The 18,843-nt window shown below is 34.4% G+C and overlaps 1 protein-coding gene across 3 annotated transcripts; it reads left to right on the top strand.

The window, feature by feature from the left end:
• The first annotated feature begins 1,374 nt into the window (after positions 1 to 1,374).
• Positions 1,375 to 13,319, top strand: LOC137653797 (solute carrier family 66 member 2). Of its 3 annotated transcripts, none has more exons than XR_011046546.1 (6): positions 1,375 to 1,512; positions 3,702 to 3,905; positions 4,437 to 4,573; positions 5,637 to 5,853; positions 7,569 to 8,124; positions 8,489 to 13,319. XR_011046546.1 is itself a non-coding variant. In XM_068387450.1 (5 exons), exons 2-5 carry the CDS (start codon positions 3,712 to 3,714, stop codon positions 7,741 to 7,743), a joined length of 723 nt encoding a protein of 240 aa, XP_068243551.1. In that variant the 5' UTR covers positions 1,375 to 1,512; positions 3,702 to 3,711; the 3' UTR covers positions 7,744 to 13,319. The 3 variants fall into 3 exon arrangements, 1 of the variants encoding a protein (XP_068243551.1); XR_011046545.1 differs by having other exon boundaries at positions 7,569 to 8,817; positions 8,966 to 13,319; XM_068387450.1 differs by having other exon boundaries at positions 7,569 to 13,319.
• Positions 13,320 to 18,843: the final 5,524 nt, after the last annotated feature.

The raw sequence follows: 18,843 nt of genomic DNA, 5'->3' as shown, positions 1-18,843 counted from the left end.
TTAAGGCTCTATGTTTCCTCGTGAGCTATTATTTTAATCTTGGATTAATTCCATCTTTTATTTAATTTCTTCATTGACTTCCCATATCGTAGAATATATTTTATTTTTCATTTTACTTTGTTCTGACTGCCCAAAACGCCAAAAAAAGGAATGAAGAAGTGAAATATTAAGGCTTTACCGTTCCTCGTGAGCTAATATTTTAATCTTTGATAATTCCATCTTTTATCTGATTTCTCCTTTGATTTCCCATATCGTAAAATATATTTTCTTTTTCATTTCACTTTGTTCTGACCAGCCAAAACGCCAAAAAGGAATGAAGAAGTGAAATATTAAGGCTCTACCTTTTCTCGTGAGCTATTATTTCAACCTTGGATAATTCCATCTTTTATTTAATTTCTCCTTTAATTTCCCATATCGTAAAATATATTATCATTTTCATTTCACTTTGTTCGTACCGCTCAAAACGCCAAAAAAAGGAATGAAGAAGTGAAATATTAAGGCTCTACCTTTCCTCGTGAGCTATTATTTCAACCTTGGATAATTCCATCTTTTATTTAATTTCTTCCTTGACTTCCCATATCGTAGAATATATTTTATTTTTCATTTTACTTTGTTCTGACTGCCCAAAACGCCAAAAAAAGGAATGAAGAAGTGAAATATTAAGGCTTTACCGTTCCTCGTGAGCTAATATTTTAATCTTTGATAATTCCATCTTTTATCTGATTTCTCCTTTGATTTCCCATATCGTAAAATATATTTTCTTTTTCAGTTCACTTTGTTCTGACCGCCCAAAAACGCCAAAAAAAAGGAATGAAGAAGTGAAATATTAAGGCTTTACCGTTCCTCGTGAGCTATTATTTCAATCTTGGATTAATTCCATCTTTTATTTAATTTCCTCTTTGATTTCACATATCGTAAAATATATTATCTTTTTCATTTCACTTTGTTCTGGCCACCCAAAACGCCAAAAAAAGAAATGAAGTGAAATATTAAGGCTTTACCGTTCCTCGTGAGCTATTATTTCAACCTTGGACAATTCCATCTCTTATTCAATTTCTCCTTTGATTTCCCATATCGTAAAATATATTATTTTAAGTTTACTTTGTTCTGACCGCCCAAAACGCCCAAAAAAAAAGAGAGAGAGAGAGAGAGAGAGGATTAGAGGAATGAATGAAGAAGTGAAATATTAAGGCTTTACCTTTCCTCGTGAGCTATTATTTCAATCTTGGATTAATTCCATATTTTATTTAATTCCTCATTGATTTCCGTTATCGTAAAATTTCTTCTCTATTTTTTTTTCATTTAAATCCGATTTATTCTGACCGCCCAAAACGCCAAAAAAAAAAAAAAAAAAAAAAATAAAGGAATGAAGAAGAAGAAGTTTTGACAGCGTCAACAAAGCACAGCTGATTGTGTTGAAGCGAAGGACCTTCTATAGATATTCTTATCTATCGGACCCACGATGTTGTGTAATTGGTGCTCAACTTAGTAGATCTTTTAAGCTTAGCATAGGTAAGTCTTCTTCTGCATAAATACGAGTTATTTTAAGCCTCTTTATATGTGTGAATGGGCTTAGCCCAATTATGTGAATGGTTTAATAACCCGCTATTATGGAAGGCCAATGCTATAGCCCCTAGCTGGTAGTCGAAGTTATCAGTTGAAGTTTTGATCGGTTTACCGGTAAGTTTTTGCCACGTAGGGGGTATGATATTTACTTTTTAAGTTCTGCAATGCTTTTTCAGAGTTTAGACCTTGCTTAGGCTAGTGGGAGCGTTTGTATATCAGCGGCCAGTTCCTCCCATCAGGTTGCCAAAACTGATGATAGCAAGGTGTTATCCTATCTAATTTCAAGGTAGAAGTGAATAAAAGTAAAGATTGAGAACCTCATTATGATATTAATTTATTTAAGGCACAGGAGATATAAACTTAATAACAATAATAAGAATAAGCTTAGAAGGTTTGCGCCTATCTATAAAGAGATAGAGTGCCCGCAAACTTATTTTGCGGAGTGAGCAATAAGGAACCAGGAACCATGAGGATTAAAAATGGAAATCAACTAACCTAAACTTACCCCCCATAACCTTACCTACAAGCTGTGTCCTTACCTACACACCTAAAGCGGGGCTTACGGCCCTCTGCGACCCCCCTTACACTGACGTATTCTAAGTTGGTCATAATAATACATGCAGGTGGCCGCTTTCATACATATACCCCGGCTAGTGTTTTCTTCTTTCTTTTACGGGTTTATTTCTCGCCCTCCGTCAGACACTAAAAGTCTGTTGAGGCAGGCCTTGGTGTGTGAAAAAATAATTTCTTTCCAATTAATATTTTGCTCTGTATCTTATCAGTTATTTCGCTAGCATTTGTATTCAGGCTTAATAGTTTTCAGGTCACTATTCATTGAAAATTACGTCGAGACTTTACGCTAGATACTATTGAGGACAGGATATATTTACTGTAAGTCAATATAACTAATGAAGATAGGAAGTGTTCATTATGTATCTATTGGTAGGTTTATATCTATGATGACAGCCATGCCCATAACTCCTCTATTTTCAACCCTATTGATAAGAATAAGGCTTCTAAGGGGGTCGTTAGCCCTTGCGTTAGGTAAGTAGGTAACGGCTCGTAAGTCAGGTTAAGTAAGGAAGTTTTGGTTTGTCAAGCAAAGTTAAAAAAATATATTTGGAGCCTTTGTATATCACTGGCCAGTTCCTCGCGTGTTCATTAAAAATGGACATCAACTAGCCTTATCTTTCCCCCCCTAACCTAATCTACAAGTCGCATCCTGACCTACTTACCTAACGTGGAGGCTAACGCCCCCCTGCAACCCCCCATACACTGCCGTACTCTAAGTTAGTCATAATAATACGTGCAAGTGGCCGCTATCATACATACACCCCGGCTAGTGTTTTCTAATTATACATTTATTGAAAATTATGTTGATACGACGCTAAACACCATTGAGAACGAGAAATATTTAATGTAAGTCAATATAACTAATAACGATAAGAAGTCTTCATGATGTAGGGGTATATATATATGATAACTGCCATGCCCATAATTCCCCTATTTTCAACCCTATTGATAAGAATAAGGCTTCTAAGGGTCGTTAGCCCTTGCGTTAGGTAAGTAGGTAACGGCTCGTAAGTCAGGTTAGGTAAGGAAGTTTTGGTTTGTCAAGCTAAGTTGGAAAAGTATATTTCCAGGTGGGGTGATAAGAAATACAGTAACCTAACCTAGTTTTGTTGTGCCCTGTGTGCTTCCTCCTTTGTCCCCTCTTAACCTTACTTTGTGTGTCTTAAGCCATAAAAGTAAAATCAGTACAGAGATATTGTACATCCAATCCTTACCCTCCTATAGTCCATTTCTTTTAGCGATGCATATTTGCACCAACTCGCGGCGGTGCCCTTTTAGCTCGGAAAAGTTTCCGGATCGCTGATTGGTTGACGAGATAATTCCAACCAATCAGCGATCACAAAACTTTTCCGAGCTAAAAGGGCACCGCTGCGAGTCAGTGCAAATATGCATCGCTAAAAGAAATGAACTATAGTGCTGCTGCTTCTTCCAATTTGACAATGTTTATTCTGGACTCAATTTCAGGGAAACATTTACCATAGCATTGATTTTTATTTAACCGAGATGGTCTGTCCTACTAATGATTCTTGATTTCATTTTGTAATAAATTCAATTATTTCCAGGTTGGGCAATATGTCTGAAGAAAGTTGGACAGAGACCCTAGGATGGGCCTTCGGTCAGATTTCGGCTTTGGCCATGATGTTTGGAGGAGTAGTGCCATATATTCCTCAATACCTAGACATAAAACGTTCGGAAAACACCGAAGGATTCTCCTTATATGTGTGCCTGGTCCTCTTGATAGCTAACACGCTGCGAATTTTGTTTTGGTAAGAATTACATAATTTTTAGTTAATTAGAATGATTACAAAATAGTTATAGATTAATTTACAAAGATAAACTCGTGTTTTACTAACACCTTCATCTGGGGATATTTATGCAAGTGGTACATTCCTAGTTACATTGGTCATACAGACTTAATACTTTTTTATAAACAGTAAAGAATTCAGTGATATACTCATATTTAATCTATTTTTGTACTTTTTCTGTTTATTAAACCAATTTTTTGAACTTTGGATAAATTTTAAACATATTTGTTTAGATTGATACATGGCAATATTAAAGTAAAGCACATTATGTAAATGTTGCATATTATGTTAAGTTCAAAACCACTCAATTTTGAAGGGTTATATTGAATATTAAAGTCTTGCGAGCTAATATGCCTTTAGTATTTCATAAACAATACTAAAATATATTTGCATCTATTTATAAATCTGAAATTCAGTCAAACCAGAGTCTCAGAATCTGTTGAAATGTTTATCTTCATTTTATCTCGTTCTAATTCATTACTCGCATTTCAGGTTTGGTCATTGGTTTGAGCTGCCATTACTTTTCCAAAGCATTATTATGAATGTAACAATGATTATGCTCATAAAATTATGCGTAGCTATAAAGAACAGAGGTCAAATCGTTCATAATAAAGAACATGTTTTTACAGGTGAGTGAACGGGAGAATATCCTGTATTACCTTGTAGTCAGTGATTTCATGGTGTGGTCTTGCTACCTCACTGAGTTGGTAACTGTATAATATCCCATAGGTAGTAATCTCTGTTGTATAGTTGTTATAGATTATCACTTGTATATCATAGCCTTATTAAGATGGTTTTTTAATAGAAAATAGCTATCACCTGTACTGCATTTTAACCCTTATACCCCCAAAGGACGTACTGGTACGTTTCACAAAAGCCACCCCTTTACCCCCATGGACGTACCGGTACGTCCTTGCAAAAAAATGCTATACATTTTTTTTTTTTTCATATTTCTGAGAATTTTTTTAGAAAATTCAGACATTTTCCAAGAGAATGAGACCAACCTGACCTCTCTATGACAAAAATTAAGGCTGTTAGAGCATTAAAAAAAAAATATACTGCAAAATGTGCTGGGAAAAAAATAACCCCCTGGGGGTTAAGGGTTGGAAATTTCCAAATAGCCTGGGGGTAGAAGGGTTAAGAGTTTATTGTATTATAAGCCATTTTATCTACAATTACACTCCTGGCTGATAATAAAATGAAAATATTATTGCTGTATGTGATACAAAATCCCACACGTTAACGCTGCCTTAGACTTTTTGAAATGGGTATGATATACTTCTTTAGATTATTGGTATACGCACAGTTTGTTGTGTTTATATCCCTTTTACCCCCAGGCTATTTGGAAATTTCCAACCCGTAACCCCCAGGGGTTATTTTTTTCCCAGCACATTTTGCAGTATATTTTTTTAAAATTGCTCTAACAGCCTTAATTTTTGCCATAGAGAGGTCAGGTTGGTCTCATTCTCTTGGAAAATGTCTGAATTTTCTCAAAAAATTCTCAAAAATATGAAAAAAAATATTTTTATAGCATTTTTTTGCAAGGACGTACAGGTACGTCCATGGGGGTAAAGGGATGACTTTTGTGAAACGTACCAGTACGTCCTTTGGGGGTAAAAGGGATACAGTACGACAGTATTTAGAAATTTCTGAAATGTTTATAATATTCCTTTTTTTTTTTCATTTGTACAGATTTTGACTACGACTATTTTTGGGAATGGACCGACGTGCAGTCATATATCGAATTCATGCTGACTTTCACGACATTCGGCTGTCTTCTCATGTTCATCTTTATCGATACGTCCGTATTTGTGGAGACTGTAGGGTTTATATCAGTCTTGACAGAGGCCTTATTAGCAGTTCCTCAATTTTATAAGAATTTTATATCTAAGTCAACGTTTGGCATGAGGTAAGCGAGCGTTTGGCTTTTGTATCGTTTAGCGAACATGTGAACATATCACTAGGCTGCTTGATTTTTTACAGAGACTGGAATTTTATTTTATAATCGTATTATTATTTTTATTATTATTGTTATTATTATTATTGCTTACTAAGCAGTAACCCTAGTTGGAAAAGCAAGATGCTGTAAGCCCAAGGGCTCCAACAGGGAAAGTAGCCCAGTGAGGAAAGGAAAGGAAAATAAATAAGTTAAAAGAGACATAATGAACAATTAAAATAAAATATTTAAAGAACAGTAACAACATTAAAATATATTTTTCATATGTAAACTATAAAAACTTCAAAATAACAAGAGAAAAATAGAATAGAATAGGTATTTTAACATGTACTAACCTAAAGTACCCCTTTGGCTTGATATTTTAGTCTATAATAATATTATAATAACATTTATATGCCCATTATTAGTTTAAGACTTTCTTGTTTTGAAACTTTAGTGTTAGTACAGTATTATTTAACCTGTCTTTTGATGGAATTTAAATTAGATAATTTTTCCCTGAAAGAAAAAGCCAAGTATTAATACAAGAAAATCATTGGGCTGATTAGGCAGTAAGCTTCTGGTAACTACTGTATGAGTATATATATCTAAGAGCTTAGTTTCAAGTTCACATTATAGTTAACCCTTTTACCCCCAAAGGACGTACTGGTACATTTCACAAAACTCATCCCTTTACCCCCATGGACGTACCGGTACGTCCTTGCAAAAAAATGCCATAAAATTTTTTTTTTCATATTTTTGATATTTTTTTGAGAAAATTCAGGCTTTTTCCAAGAGAATGAGACCAACCTGACCTCTCTATGACAAAAATTAAGGCTGTTAGAGCAATTTAAAAAAAATATACTGCAAAATGTGCTGAGGAAAAAATAACCCCTTGGGGGTTAAGGGTTGGAAATTTCCAAAGAGCCTGGGGGTAAAAGGGTTAATCTAATGTACAAAGAATATTTTTAGACCTTGACCATCCTCCAAATAGAGATCATCGGATTCGTTTACTTCGGTCCATTGCATTGTTGCATAAGATTTTAGATTAAAAAGAGTATAGTATTCTAGCCTTAAAAGTACTTTTCTCATTAAATTTACATTTCCATCTTTAAAATTCCAAACTTACCATAAGCATAAAATTCTATGTCAATATGAACCTTTCCTCTTGGTAAGGGTAGAAGAGACTTTAGCTATGCAGCTCTTCTAGGAGGACACTCCAAAATCAAACCATTGTTCTCTAGTTTTGGGTAGTGCCATAACCTCTGTACCATGGTCTTCCACTGTCTTGGGTTAGAGTTCTCTCGCTTGATGGTACATTCGGGCACACTACTCTGTCTTATTTATCTTCCTCTTGTTTTTTTAAAGTTTTTATAGTTTATATAAAAAAATATTTATTTTAATGTTGTTACTGTTCTTAAAATATTTTATTTTTCCTTGTTTCCTTTCCTCAGTGGGCTATTTTCCCTGTTGGAGCCCCTGGGCTTAAAAGCATCCTGCGTTTCCAACTAGGGTTGTAGCTTAGCAAGTAACAATATTTTAAATTAAAAAGAGTACAGTATTCTAGCCCAAAAAGTACTTTTCTCTTCAAATTTACATTCCTATCTTCAAAAATCCAAACTTACCGTAAGCATGAAACGCCATGTCAATAATATGGACCTCATAATCAACAACCATCATTTATTTTCCAGCCGTAAGATGGTGTTGATGTGGCTGATGGGCGACACCTTCAAGACAATCTATTTCTGGCACCGTTCGGCTCCTATTCAGTTCTTCGTTTGTGGCTGCCTGCAGATAGGTATAGACATTTCGGTGCTCTTCCAGTGTGTTCTTTATAGAAAAAAAAAGTCGCACCTTATAAATTGAGCGAATGAATATCGGGGAGTGGTTATTAAGTTTGGTTATTTTATCGTCCGCTCTCAAGGATATAGTCATGATGATAGTATAAATCTTTGTGACAGATTTTCCTATTCATTCTGGTTTGAAGATATTTTTTTTCATGTGTGCTGTTGGTATCATCCATCCCAGTCCGTACTGTCTTTGCACAATTACCGTAGATCTCGTTTTACTGTAGTAATGAGACTCATTGTTTCGTATTTTTATATGATGCCTCGTCTAGCACTACTGGTTTTCACTGCTGCTACAAGTAAGATTTTTGGAAGGTGACTATTTTATATTTTTTAGATTAGTATTTTTTAAAACTTTTAATATTCCTACCATGATTCCTCTTCTTTTAGAAATGTGAAGGTTTGCCTTTAAAAGTTTTAACCCTTTTACCCCCAAAGGACGTACTAGTACGTTTCACAAAAGCCATCCCTTTACCCCCATGGACGTACCGGTACGTCCTTGCAAAAAAATGCTATGAAAATTTTTTTTTTCATATTTTTGATAATTTTTTGAGAAAATTCAGGCATTTTCCAAGAGAATGAGACCAACCTGACCTCTCTATGACTAATATTAAGGCTGTTAGAGCAATTTAAAAAAAATATACTGCAAAATGTGCTGAGAAAAAATAACCCCCTGGGGGTTAAGAGTTGGAAATTTCCAAATAGCCTGGGGGTAAAAGGGTTAATATTCCTACCATGATTCCTCTTCTTTTAGAGATGTGAAGGTTTGCCTTCCTCAGTTAGAGAAGTTCCTTTTCTTGTAGTGTCGAGGGCATGTACGATGCCTAACTCCTTCTGATGCTGCCAGGCCATAAGTCTATCATGACTTGAAGATGATCGATAGTACGTTATGCTCACCAGATGTCGTACAGACAAAAGATGTAGAATTTCAAGTTGAATATAATTTTATTTTAATTTAAATACATATTATAGGTGTAAAACATTGCATGCACTGGTGCCCAGATTTACTCGATAACTGGAATTGCATTGGCAGTTGTGCACTTCATAGCTGAATGTTTTAACTATTAAGATTTTGTACAATATGTCACCACAGGTTGTCATTTTTTAAATTTTCATCAGGAGATTTTGTATTTCACAGACTTTGATTATTGCTATGGAAGGGATTGCAGTGATCGCGCTTTTTCTCTCTAAAAAACCATTCTGTTTAAACTATATAGATTTTGTACAATATTTCACCACAGGTTGTCATTTTTTAATTTTCATCAAGAGATTTTGTATTTCACAGACTTTGATTATTGCTATGGAAGGGGATTGAAGTGATCTCGCTTTTTCTCTCTAAAAAACCATTCTGTTTAAACTATGTAGATTTTGTACAATATGTCACCACAGGTTGTCATTTTTTTAATTTTCATCAAGAGATTTTGTATTTCACGCAGACTTTGATTATTGCTATGGAAGGGATTGAAGTGATCTCGCTTTTTCTCTCTAAAAAACCATTCATGCTCGAGCATTTTGCGCGATTAGATATCCTGTTTTAAAGTTCTTCATGGCTGTATATCAGTTTTATTCCACGCTCAAAGCCATTTCGTTCGATAGTTCCTCCTAAGATATGGTCCTAAGCATGTAGATATCAGTGGAAATTATTTTTATCAGGTATGTAGGAACTATTTCATTATGATTAGTAGCATGAAATATTTTTGTAAGATTTTAATTTATTTTGGATTTAGCAATTTGGTAAGAAGGAAATATCTTCATGGTATTATGATACAGTATAATACAGTAATGGTGTACCCCTCCTTACGTCGCTCATCGTTAAGTATTAAATACAGAAATAAAAATCCACTTTATGCCATTTCATGCAATCTTATTTCAGTTTCTATGTCGTACAACAATGATAAAGTCCTGTACTCTACAGAATTGTACTTCACATGGAAGCTCATTAATACAGGTATCTGACGTTCATAGATGCTTCTTCATGTTCAGTACATGTACTGTATAGGGATTGATTGATTAGGAGTTATCTGGCAACCTGACATCTAAGGTTATTGACGCCAATACTGTATAGGGAACATACAAGTCACCTTATTGGGGAAAAATCGACCTACGTCGTGTTCAATACGTGTAGGGAACATATAAGGGATGTTGACGTAGGAAAAGTCTATTTTTGGGCGAGATAGCCATGTCGTCCTGATGGAAGTTCCTTCTGGCAACTTCTACGGTATAATATTTCTGCGATTGATATTACAAGAGAATTACCGTCAGGTATCACGGGGTTCCAACCCCCGGAAACGACTATCCGAAGATATCGTGAACATATATGTCATTGTACTGTATTTGAAAATCTGACCTATGTCGTGTTCAATACTCTTACAGATATGGGGAAGGAATGTTGAGGAAGGAGAAGACTAATTGGTAAGGGACCTCTGGTAGTGGTTTTAACACGCCCCAGTTCTTATACCGACACCCTATTAGGGTGAGCGAGCTGGGTATTCCATGGAACTTTTTTCTCTGGTATATTTAGCAGTATTTATACCTTAGAAATGGTGTTGTAAGGAGCATTTCACGGAGCGACACAGGTTGAGCCCAGAAATAGATTTTTCCTTTGTCAAAATCCTTTTTATAGGATGAAAATCCAACCTATGTGAAAAGTTGACTTACCCGATGTCTCTTGAAACCAATTAACGATTTAGGGTTGCGTATTACTGTACTGTATAGTATACAATATGTAATTGTATGCTGTATTTGTTGCTTCAATAGCTTTTTTCATATTTGTGAAGTAGACTTTTAATACTGTACTTCTTTTTTAAGGTGCTGGTTTATTAACAAAAGGTTCAAATTAGTGGTTGTTTTGTGTTAGCCATCTATCGCCAGATTAACCCAGTAGTTCACTGAAGGGTTAGGATGCTTGCAAGAAAAGAAAACAGGAATTGTTTTAGTTTTAGGGTAGATTATTATTATTATTATTACTAGCTAAGCTACAACCCTAGTTGGAAAAGCAAGATGCTATAAGCCCAAGGGCTCCAACAGGGAAAGATAGTCCAGTGCAGAAAGGAAATGAGGAAATAAATAAACAATATAAGAAGTAATGAACAAATAAGATAAAATATTTTAAAAACAATAACAACATTAAAACAGATATTTCAAATATAAACTATAAAAAGACTTATGTCAGCCTGTTCAACATAAAAACATTTGCCACAAGTTTGAACTTTTGAAGTTCCACTGATTCAACTATCCGATTAGGAAGGTTATTCAACATCATTTTCATTGTTTAACTATTGAAGTGCTATGAACATCAGGAGATATTCATAGACATTGTATATGTCTAAATTGAAATTCATATACATTATGATAAGCATCTCAGAACGAGATTGCAACAGGTTGTACACAGACAACAAACTTCATGCAGATAGCTCATACACCCCAGTGCAGATGTATACCACTTTAGATTTTTTCATTGTTATATTGTTTGTGTATGGGTCTTTCGTTAGGTGTTTGCAAGTAAAGACTAGATAATGTATTGAGTTATTATGTATGATATTGAAGTTGGTTGAGAAGGCTTGGATTTAAATGCAATTTATTTTTTCACACATTTTTCCTTAGCACCATATGAAAAAAATTTACCGTCTTAAAGGAGGTGCTTTAGACGCCTTAATTGACTGTATTTTGTGTTGTGAAATTTCTGAAATAGTTTATAGATCAACATACAACACTGTATGGAATGTCTCCTATGAACAAATCTGATTATATAATGTTTCAAAATGTGTAGTGTTGATTTAAACAATGTGAATTGAGCTGGATAGTGGTAAGAAATGTCGTTTCAGATTAAGCCATTCTTGTCTGGCACAGCCTCTTGTTTAACGTTTTTGCGGAAAGTTAGTAATACAGCATTGGATTTTTCTTGCCAATGTTCATATAGGGTCAAGACATAGACCAATGAGCAACGAGGTGTTTATCGCACACCCATGCCAGTGCAACAAGAGAGATTGGTTCACAAGTGAACATTTAGCACTGGACGTGCATTTCTCACTGATTATACATATCAGGTCACTGTTTGTGGGTTTTCATCTTATAATTACCTTCGTTCGAGTAGTTTTTCCCGATCTCCGTAGATATAAAAGGGTAAATGTACTGTATAAAACAAGAATATATGTTTTATTTTCAGAGAGTTTTCCATGTGCCTTGAATCATTATTTGCTGTTATATGAATTGTAAATTTGTCTTGTGAACTGAATTCTTTTACTTAGGGTTGAAAAGACTTCATCTTATTCACTAAATGTTAATAGTCTATTTGTTTATGGAATTGAAAAGAGCTCCATTAGACTTAATTGAATAAAAGAGAAGAGAACCAAAAGATTATAGTACAGGGTTTTTCATAGATTATTCAATCTTTTCATTTTCAATGAGAACAAAAACAGAAACTTACTGCACATTTACATATGTTTGTAGTCTTTTTCATCCAAATGTAAAATGTATAAGTAAACAACCACTTGGTCTAAAGATTGGAGGTGTAAGATTAACAGTAGAGAAAAATCCGAACATATCCAGATCCATTATCAGAGTAACTTCCAAGTTAGGGGACAAGCCATTACATTATAAGAGTCCAAACCATTCAGTCATGCTGGGTTAGGTTATACTTTAATATTTTTAGAGAATTTATTAATGAATTCAACAAAATTTGGGAAAACTAGAATATTTTAGTCATGAACTTTCTTTGGTGTTTCTAAAGATAAGGAAAATCCTTTAAATTTTTTCGTCAAAACTAAATTGAAAAGCATCTTTCACACTAAGTATTTTTATGTTGACATCAAATCTTTTAGTGGTCATCAGTTTGATATGGATTTACCCCCAATAAATGCTATTAAAATCTATGATTTGAAAGAAAAATCGTATTATCTTGATTACATATCAAAATGGATATTCTTGTTATAAAGACCAAATTGTAGAAATATAATCCAGTGCTATTCTAATTGTTTGTAATGAAAGATACTGTATTTCAAATTGTTCATTTTAAGCATATTCCTCATTTAATGAACAGAATGGTTTTGAGTTTCTTAAAGTGTTCAATGAAGTTTCTGAAGGCGTTGTGTTTGTCCATCCGGATAGCAGTGTAGGAACCGTTAAGCTTACACTTCTATGATTATTTGCTGGGTAAGGAAGCCTGTCTCGTTGCCGAGGTAGTATTAGAGTAGGATAAATCATTATGAACATGGTGATTCTCTGTCTTCTTAAGAATTAAATTATAAAGAATACCATAGAGTAGTTGGTCTGCCTTTAATGGTACCTCTAAAACCCACGGCATACAACAGAATAAGAAATTGGGCCGACTTATTAAACTTACAGCATGTTTCTGTATTCAATATGTCAGAAGAGGTAGGACAAAATGTAGAATCTTTCCATAAACTGTGGCTTTTTTATCTGGCATCATTGTGTAAACACTATTCATTTATAACAATGCAAGACTATTTGCAATGAAGTATTATGTATTAAATATCATGTCTTATTTATCGTGTATATTATCACTGCTGTGTATAAATGAGACTGGAGTTATTGAGAACAGCTGTATAATTAATGTTAATCTTTGTGTGAAACATCGATTCATATGAACAAAATACGGTTGTCAAAGTATATGCTGTGTCATCACTATTTATTCAATTTTTTCTATTCACTAAACAGGAGAAATAAGTTATTTATCATCACCATATCACGTTAAAATTGTTAGAAATAACAGTAACATTATGCTGTAGAAATGCTAGATCACTCATTACATGTATTGGAAATTAGCAATCGTTGAATTACATACTTATTACTGCTGTATTTGCAGTTAGGAGTTTTTCCTTGTTTTACATTTTACTGGATATTTTCCTATCTTGGTTGAGTTTGGCTATTTCATGTGACTGTCTGAGTTTCTTCCAATATTGAATGTCAACATTTAGAAAGAAATTAGTGAGGGAAATTTTATCAGAATTAACATTTTCAACTTTAGTCAATTATTAAATTAAATTTCTATCGTTGAAGGCAAAACCTATTCAACCCATAGAGCACTGTATTTGATTAATTTGTTTATTTAAACTACATAATAATATCTGTTATTTCCAAAGGGGTTAGACATTATTCTCTCTCCCTTCTTATTCCTCTTTATTTATTTTAGGCTAAGAAAATGCACAAGAGCTCCATGCCAGTGTGATTATGCTCCTACTGCTAAGGATGACATTTTTTTAATATAAGTAAGTTTTCCGGCCTTTTTTTTTAAAGAAAAGTAGTCTAGAAGTTTCATTGCGATTCATCATACGGCAACGAACCAACACCCTAGAGATCAAATGAATGCATTTGAGGCCCCTCATAGTGATAAAGTCCTGGTGCTATTTTGGTTCTCTCACTGATTGTGGAGCTTTTTCGTTCGACCTTTCTGCTGTGGTTGCTCTTAATTGAATTGATTCTCTCTTCATTATCACTCCTGCCATCTTGGAAGAAACCTAGAATTATCAACGATTCAGCTATTACATAATGAATGTGGCAGTGACTCTTGTATTATGTTCTCAGGAGCAACCCTCTAGTAGGGAAAACTGGTTTTGTTGGTCAAGCATTAGTCAGAGGCATAGATTTATCAGCTGCTTGTGTGATGAAGTTTACAAAAATGGTTTGTTTCCTCATGATAAACTATCTTAACTTGCCAGCTGTGGTTAGGATATCTGTCTATGTTAGTTTTAGTACTCTAGGTAATACATACATACATATACCAAGGCACTTCCCCCAATTTTGGGGGGTAGCCGACATCAACAAATGAAACAAAAACAAAAAAGGGGCCCTCTACTCTAGGTAATACAGTATAAAAATCATTATCATAAATGGTTTCACTTCATCTCTTCTCTTTATTTGTTTAGATGTTAGTATAGGTAACATTAGCTATTTTATACTTCCTACCAGTGACTAATTGATTATAGATTTCCATTATTTGTTGAGTTATCATGTCCACAAGGGATTTATTTCCTGACCTGAATTCCAGATGCTGACCAGCTTCACCATTCTCATATTCCTTGAGTATACAAAACAAATTTCCAGGGGTTCTTCTTTTTATTATTTCTAACTCAACTGGTTTACATAATGCTTGTCTCTCAAAGCTTGGTGTTATACCGAACTTTACACTAAAATCTGAAAATTTCCTTTTCTTTTTCTTTTTCAATAGGCTTTGGCCTCTAGTATAGTATCGAGGTAATCTTGCAGTCAACGGTAATAACGTCGGCTTGGGTATTCTTCAGTTCTTTCGTCTCACTCGCATTCAGTAGTTGTTTATAACCTCCTCCAGATTGCTATATTTTGTGCGATTTAGGTTATTAGTGATGTCATCTTGATTTATTAGTAATTCCTGTGTGAGTTGTTCAAGAAAATTATTACTGGGTGATCATGATCCTAAGTCTCTTTGTGTATCGTACCGAAGGCAATATTATGATTTAAGATAAACATTATGAAGAATATGCATCGCAAATTATTCCTCTTATGAAGATGCATGTTCAGATAGTAGATGACCATGTCAAGAGTTCTTAACGTAAAATGGAATGAACATTTAGTTCAGGGGAAAATCCAGAGAAGACTGGAGTAGTTAGTCTACCCCTTGAGATACACAGAGAGCCGAATTCGGTTATACAGGTCATTGTACAAGAACATGGATGCTGGCATGTTGTGCTACATATTTGGTTTTCAGTTGAAAGATACTGTATTTATTGTTTATACCTGTACACACTGATCTTATGGTGCATATTATCCGGTATCATGTTTTCCAAGTTTGTGCTAAGTTTAGTAACCAGTTCTGGTATCTAAAATTTAGTTCGTCCCCTTGCAAGTATGATTCGGCACTTTTGTTTGTTAAGAAAGGCCATCTAATACCATCCCTTAACTGACAATGGAAATTAAACTGACACAATGGAAGTATTTAATCTTGAATAGAATAAATTTATATATTTTAGTAACAAAGGTTTCTTTTAATCACTTGAACATAAAAACAATTTTAAAACTGACTAATGCCTCACATAAATGTATAACATTTGTAACGGTTAACAGTTGTTTAAAACGATTAGTTTTAGCTGAAGTACTTGGTTGTGTTAGCCTACTGGAAATGTCTTTGCCTTACGTTCTGTTGGACAGGGCTTCGATACATGCTCAAGTTCGATAGTTTATTGTAGCGTTTGCAACCTCACCCCCCTTGTAAGCTAGGGATGGAGAGGTTCGGGGAACCTATAGTTTTACCTGCTGTGTCAACAGCAGCCATCGCCTGGCCCTTCCCGGTTTTAGCTTGATGGAGCATGTGGGCTTGGGCATTTTAAATGTATACAAATACTGTACTGTCTTCGGAGAAAGATATTTATGAGAAAAACAATCCAGCCTGTGTAATATTACCAGCTTGTGGTGCTTTTATTACAGCCAAGGTTTATCGCTATGTCAAAATAACTGGTCCACCTCAGTTACACTGCATTCACATGCATAGAAATGCATTCAACCTCTAACCTAAGATATTGATTGGGGAGTTTTTTTGCCAGATAGTAGTCTACCTCTAATAGATGACGTATTCAAACTGAGAAGTCCGTTTGGTTTCGTCTGCTTTTAGAACCAAAACTATAGTTCCCAAGTATTTTTAAATCAATTATTTTGCCGTTTCCTACTTCAATTGTAAATTTTACTTGGTGATTATCTGCCCTGGTAATTTTTTTTCTGTAATAAGGACATGATATTTCAGTGCACAGGCTTGTGAAATTAAATTGTTTTATGTATTGTAAAAGGTTTATGTTACAGTAATTTATTTATTATAAATTTCTAATGAATGCAGATGAGATTTTTAGGTTTTTTATATAGTCAAATGAAAAGATAGTATAACCAGGTTTAATTCCTCAATTTCAGGTTAAGGGTTGGTAGAAGATAATTGAACAAATCAATATTGTATTAGTTTATGAACAAATATCTTGTAATTTTTGGGACTGATATATTATTTTGATGTTTTTATACTGTATTGACTTCATATTTAATGAAGTTCCTCTGTACCTAGCTTGTAAGTTTAATTCTTGTCTGACAAGTACAGTGGTAACGTGTTTGCCTCGCATTCGCGTGGCAAGAGATCGATCCCCGCCCAGGGCCGTGAGTTTAAGCTGTTTACTGGGGAGGCTACTGCTGTGGTAGGGCACCACAGTGGGGGGTTGGGCTTGCCCAGCTGACGTTCTGGTGAGCATCTATTCTGATGGAACTGGAACTGAAACCAGACACCTTTAACCTTTACATGTAGTTCTGATGTTTTGAACCGAGTCAAGTTATTGGGCTTAACTTGATTTTCAAAACTACCACATTACTTGAATTCATTACTTCTTTATATTCTGATTTTTACCTGTGGTTTTGAAATGGATTTTTTACTCGAAATGATTGTATTATACAAAATATGATATATTCAAGGTTTTGTGCAGGTTTATGCTTCTTACGAGGCTGTGCTGTACTATGTAAATCTGTTAACCCTTTTACCCCCAAAGGACGTACTGGTACGTTTCACAAAACTCGTCCCTTTACCCCCATGGACGTACCGGTACATCCTTGCAAAAAAAGCCTTTTAAATATTTATTTGCATATTTTTTATAATTTTTTGAGAAACTTCAGGCATTTTCCAAGAGAATGAGACCAACCTGACCTCTCTATGACAAAAATTAAGACTGTTAGAGCAATTTAAAAAAAATATACTGCAAAATGTGCTTGAAAAAAAATAACCCTTGGGGGTTAAGGGTTGGAAATTTCCAAATAGCCTGGGGGTAAAAGGGTTAATGGCTTTATTGACAATAAGGGCTTAATAAATGAGGTACTGTCCAGTATGACATGCTGTAATTTAACTGGCATTTTTATATATAAATAAACTGTCATTCTACTGTATAGTGAGACATGAATCAAGGATTTTGTTTATCACAAAAAATATGCTGCCTTTTTTTCATTTAAAAAAAATGTAGAATGAAAGAACATCAGATTGTAACTTGAAATAACTATTGGTAATTTATTTTTCATGTTATAAAAATTCTTTTTACTATTTTTCATCTTATTAGCAATTGTTTTTGACACTTGGTTAGTAATATATCTTCGTCTTATCTTAAATTGCATAGAAATTCTTTGTAGAATTTCTCTATGGTTACCATTTTGTAAAACTCAATCTTCTGCTAGTGTTGTGTATTTTCTGATTATTTACAATTTTATTGGTTCTCAGATTTCCCAATTGCTGAATTTTTAATGTTTAATTGTTTTTTGTAACTTGTGTAGGTATTTCTATTTTCATCTTTGAAGGTACTCATCAAGTTCAGATTTACAGCACTGAAAAGCGCTCGTTCGATGAAGTACAAACCATTACTGGAGTTTCAGGTAACATCCTATAAATGTAATAAGGAATCTATGAGTTATGTAAGATCTTTACTTATGTAAAGTTTTTCTAGATAATTTTATCTATCTACTTGAGCTGTTGTCATATTTTTTTTTTACTTGTGGTTGTAGCAATTAATAACTGTTGGATTGTTTGGCAACTAGCATAGGCTATAACTTGCTTAGTATTAATCCAATGTTTTTACAACCTTATGCTTGATCTCATGGGTAAAGTAACACCTTTCTTTTTCATAGATTCACATAGAAACTAATTACCATTATGCTTAAAATTTTTGACTCCACGATTTTCTCTTTATGGTGTTAAGGCATTTCTATTTTATCCTTTTGTTCTTACACGTAATACAAATAGACTTTTACTAGGTGAGACATCGGCAAATCTCAACTGGCCATTTTGATTTTGATGGCCGCTGTCCCTACACATGTACTCTGCTTTTGGCTGGTTAAATTTTTGTTTCTTTTTCTCTTTCCAGTAATTGATTACTGCATTAATATCTACCCCAAGCCAGACATGCGGCTTTGCCTAGGTGTGCAAAATCACCGTTGTGGCTATTACACGATTAAGCCAGAGGTGGACCTCCATCGACTTTGTAGTTTTTACAGGGGGCATGACTGCTCGCAGTCATCCCCATTCTAAGAGTGTAGGAAGTGGTTTCCTTTGCAGCGTGTGTAGTTTGCAAAGAAGAAGAAGTAGTCTAAGAGGGGTTCATTGCCATCAGAGGGCATG

This window comes from Palaemon carinicauda, chromosome 14, assembly GCF_036898095.1.
Source record: "Palaemon carinicauda isolate YSFRI2023 chromosome 14, ASM3689809v2, whole genome shotgun sequence".
Taxonomy (NCBI): domain Eukaryota; kingdom Metazoa; phylum Arthropoda; class Malacostraca; order Decapoda; family Palaemonidae; genus Palaemon; species Palaemon carinicauda.
Note: the sequence above shows the minus strand (reverse complement) of the source record. Positions and strands in the feature narration are given on the sequence as shown.

Coding starts and splice junctions, on each gene's coding strand:
- LOC137653797 (XM_068387450.1), top strand. CDS start 3,712: ATGTCTGAAGAAAGTTGGACAGAGACCCTAGGATGGGCCTTCGGTCAG. Junction 3,906..4,436: donor ACGCTGCGAATTTTGTTTTG/GTAAGAATTACA, acceptor CTCGCATTTCAG/GTTTGGTCATTGGTTTGAGC. Junction 4,574..5,636: donor TAAAGAACATGTTTTTACAG/GTGAGTGAACGG, acceptor TCATTTGTACAG/ATTTTGACTACGACTATTTT.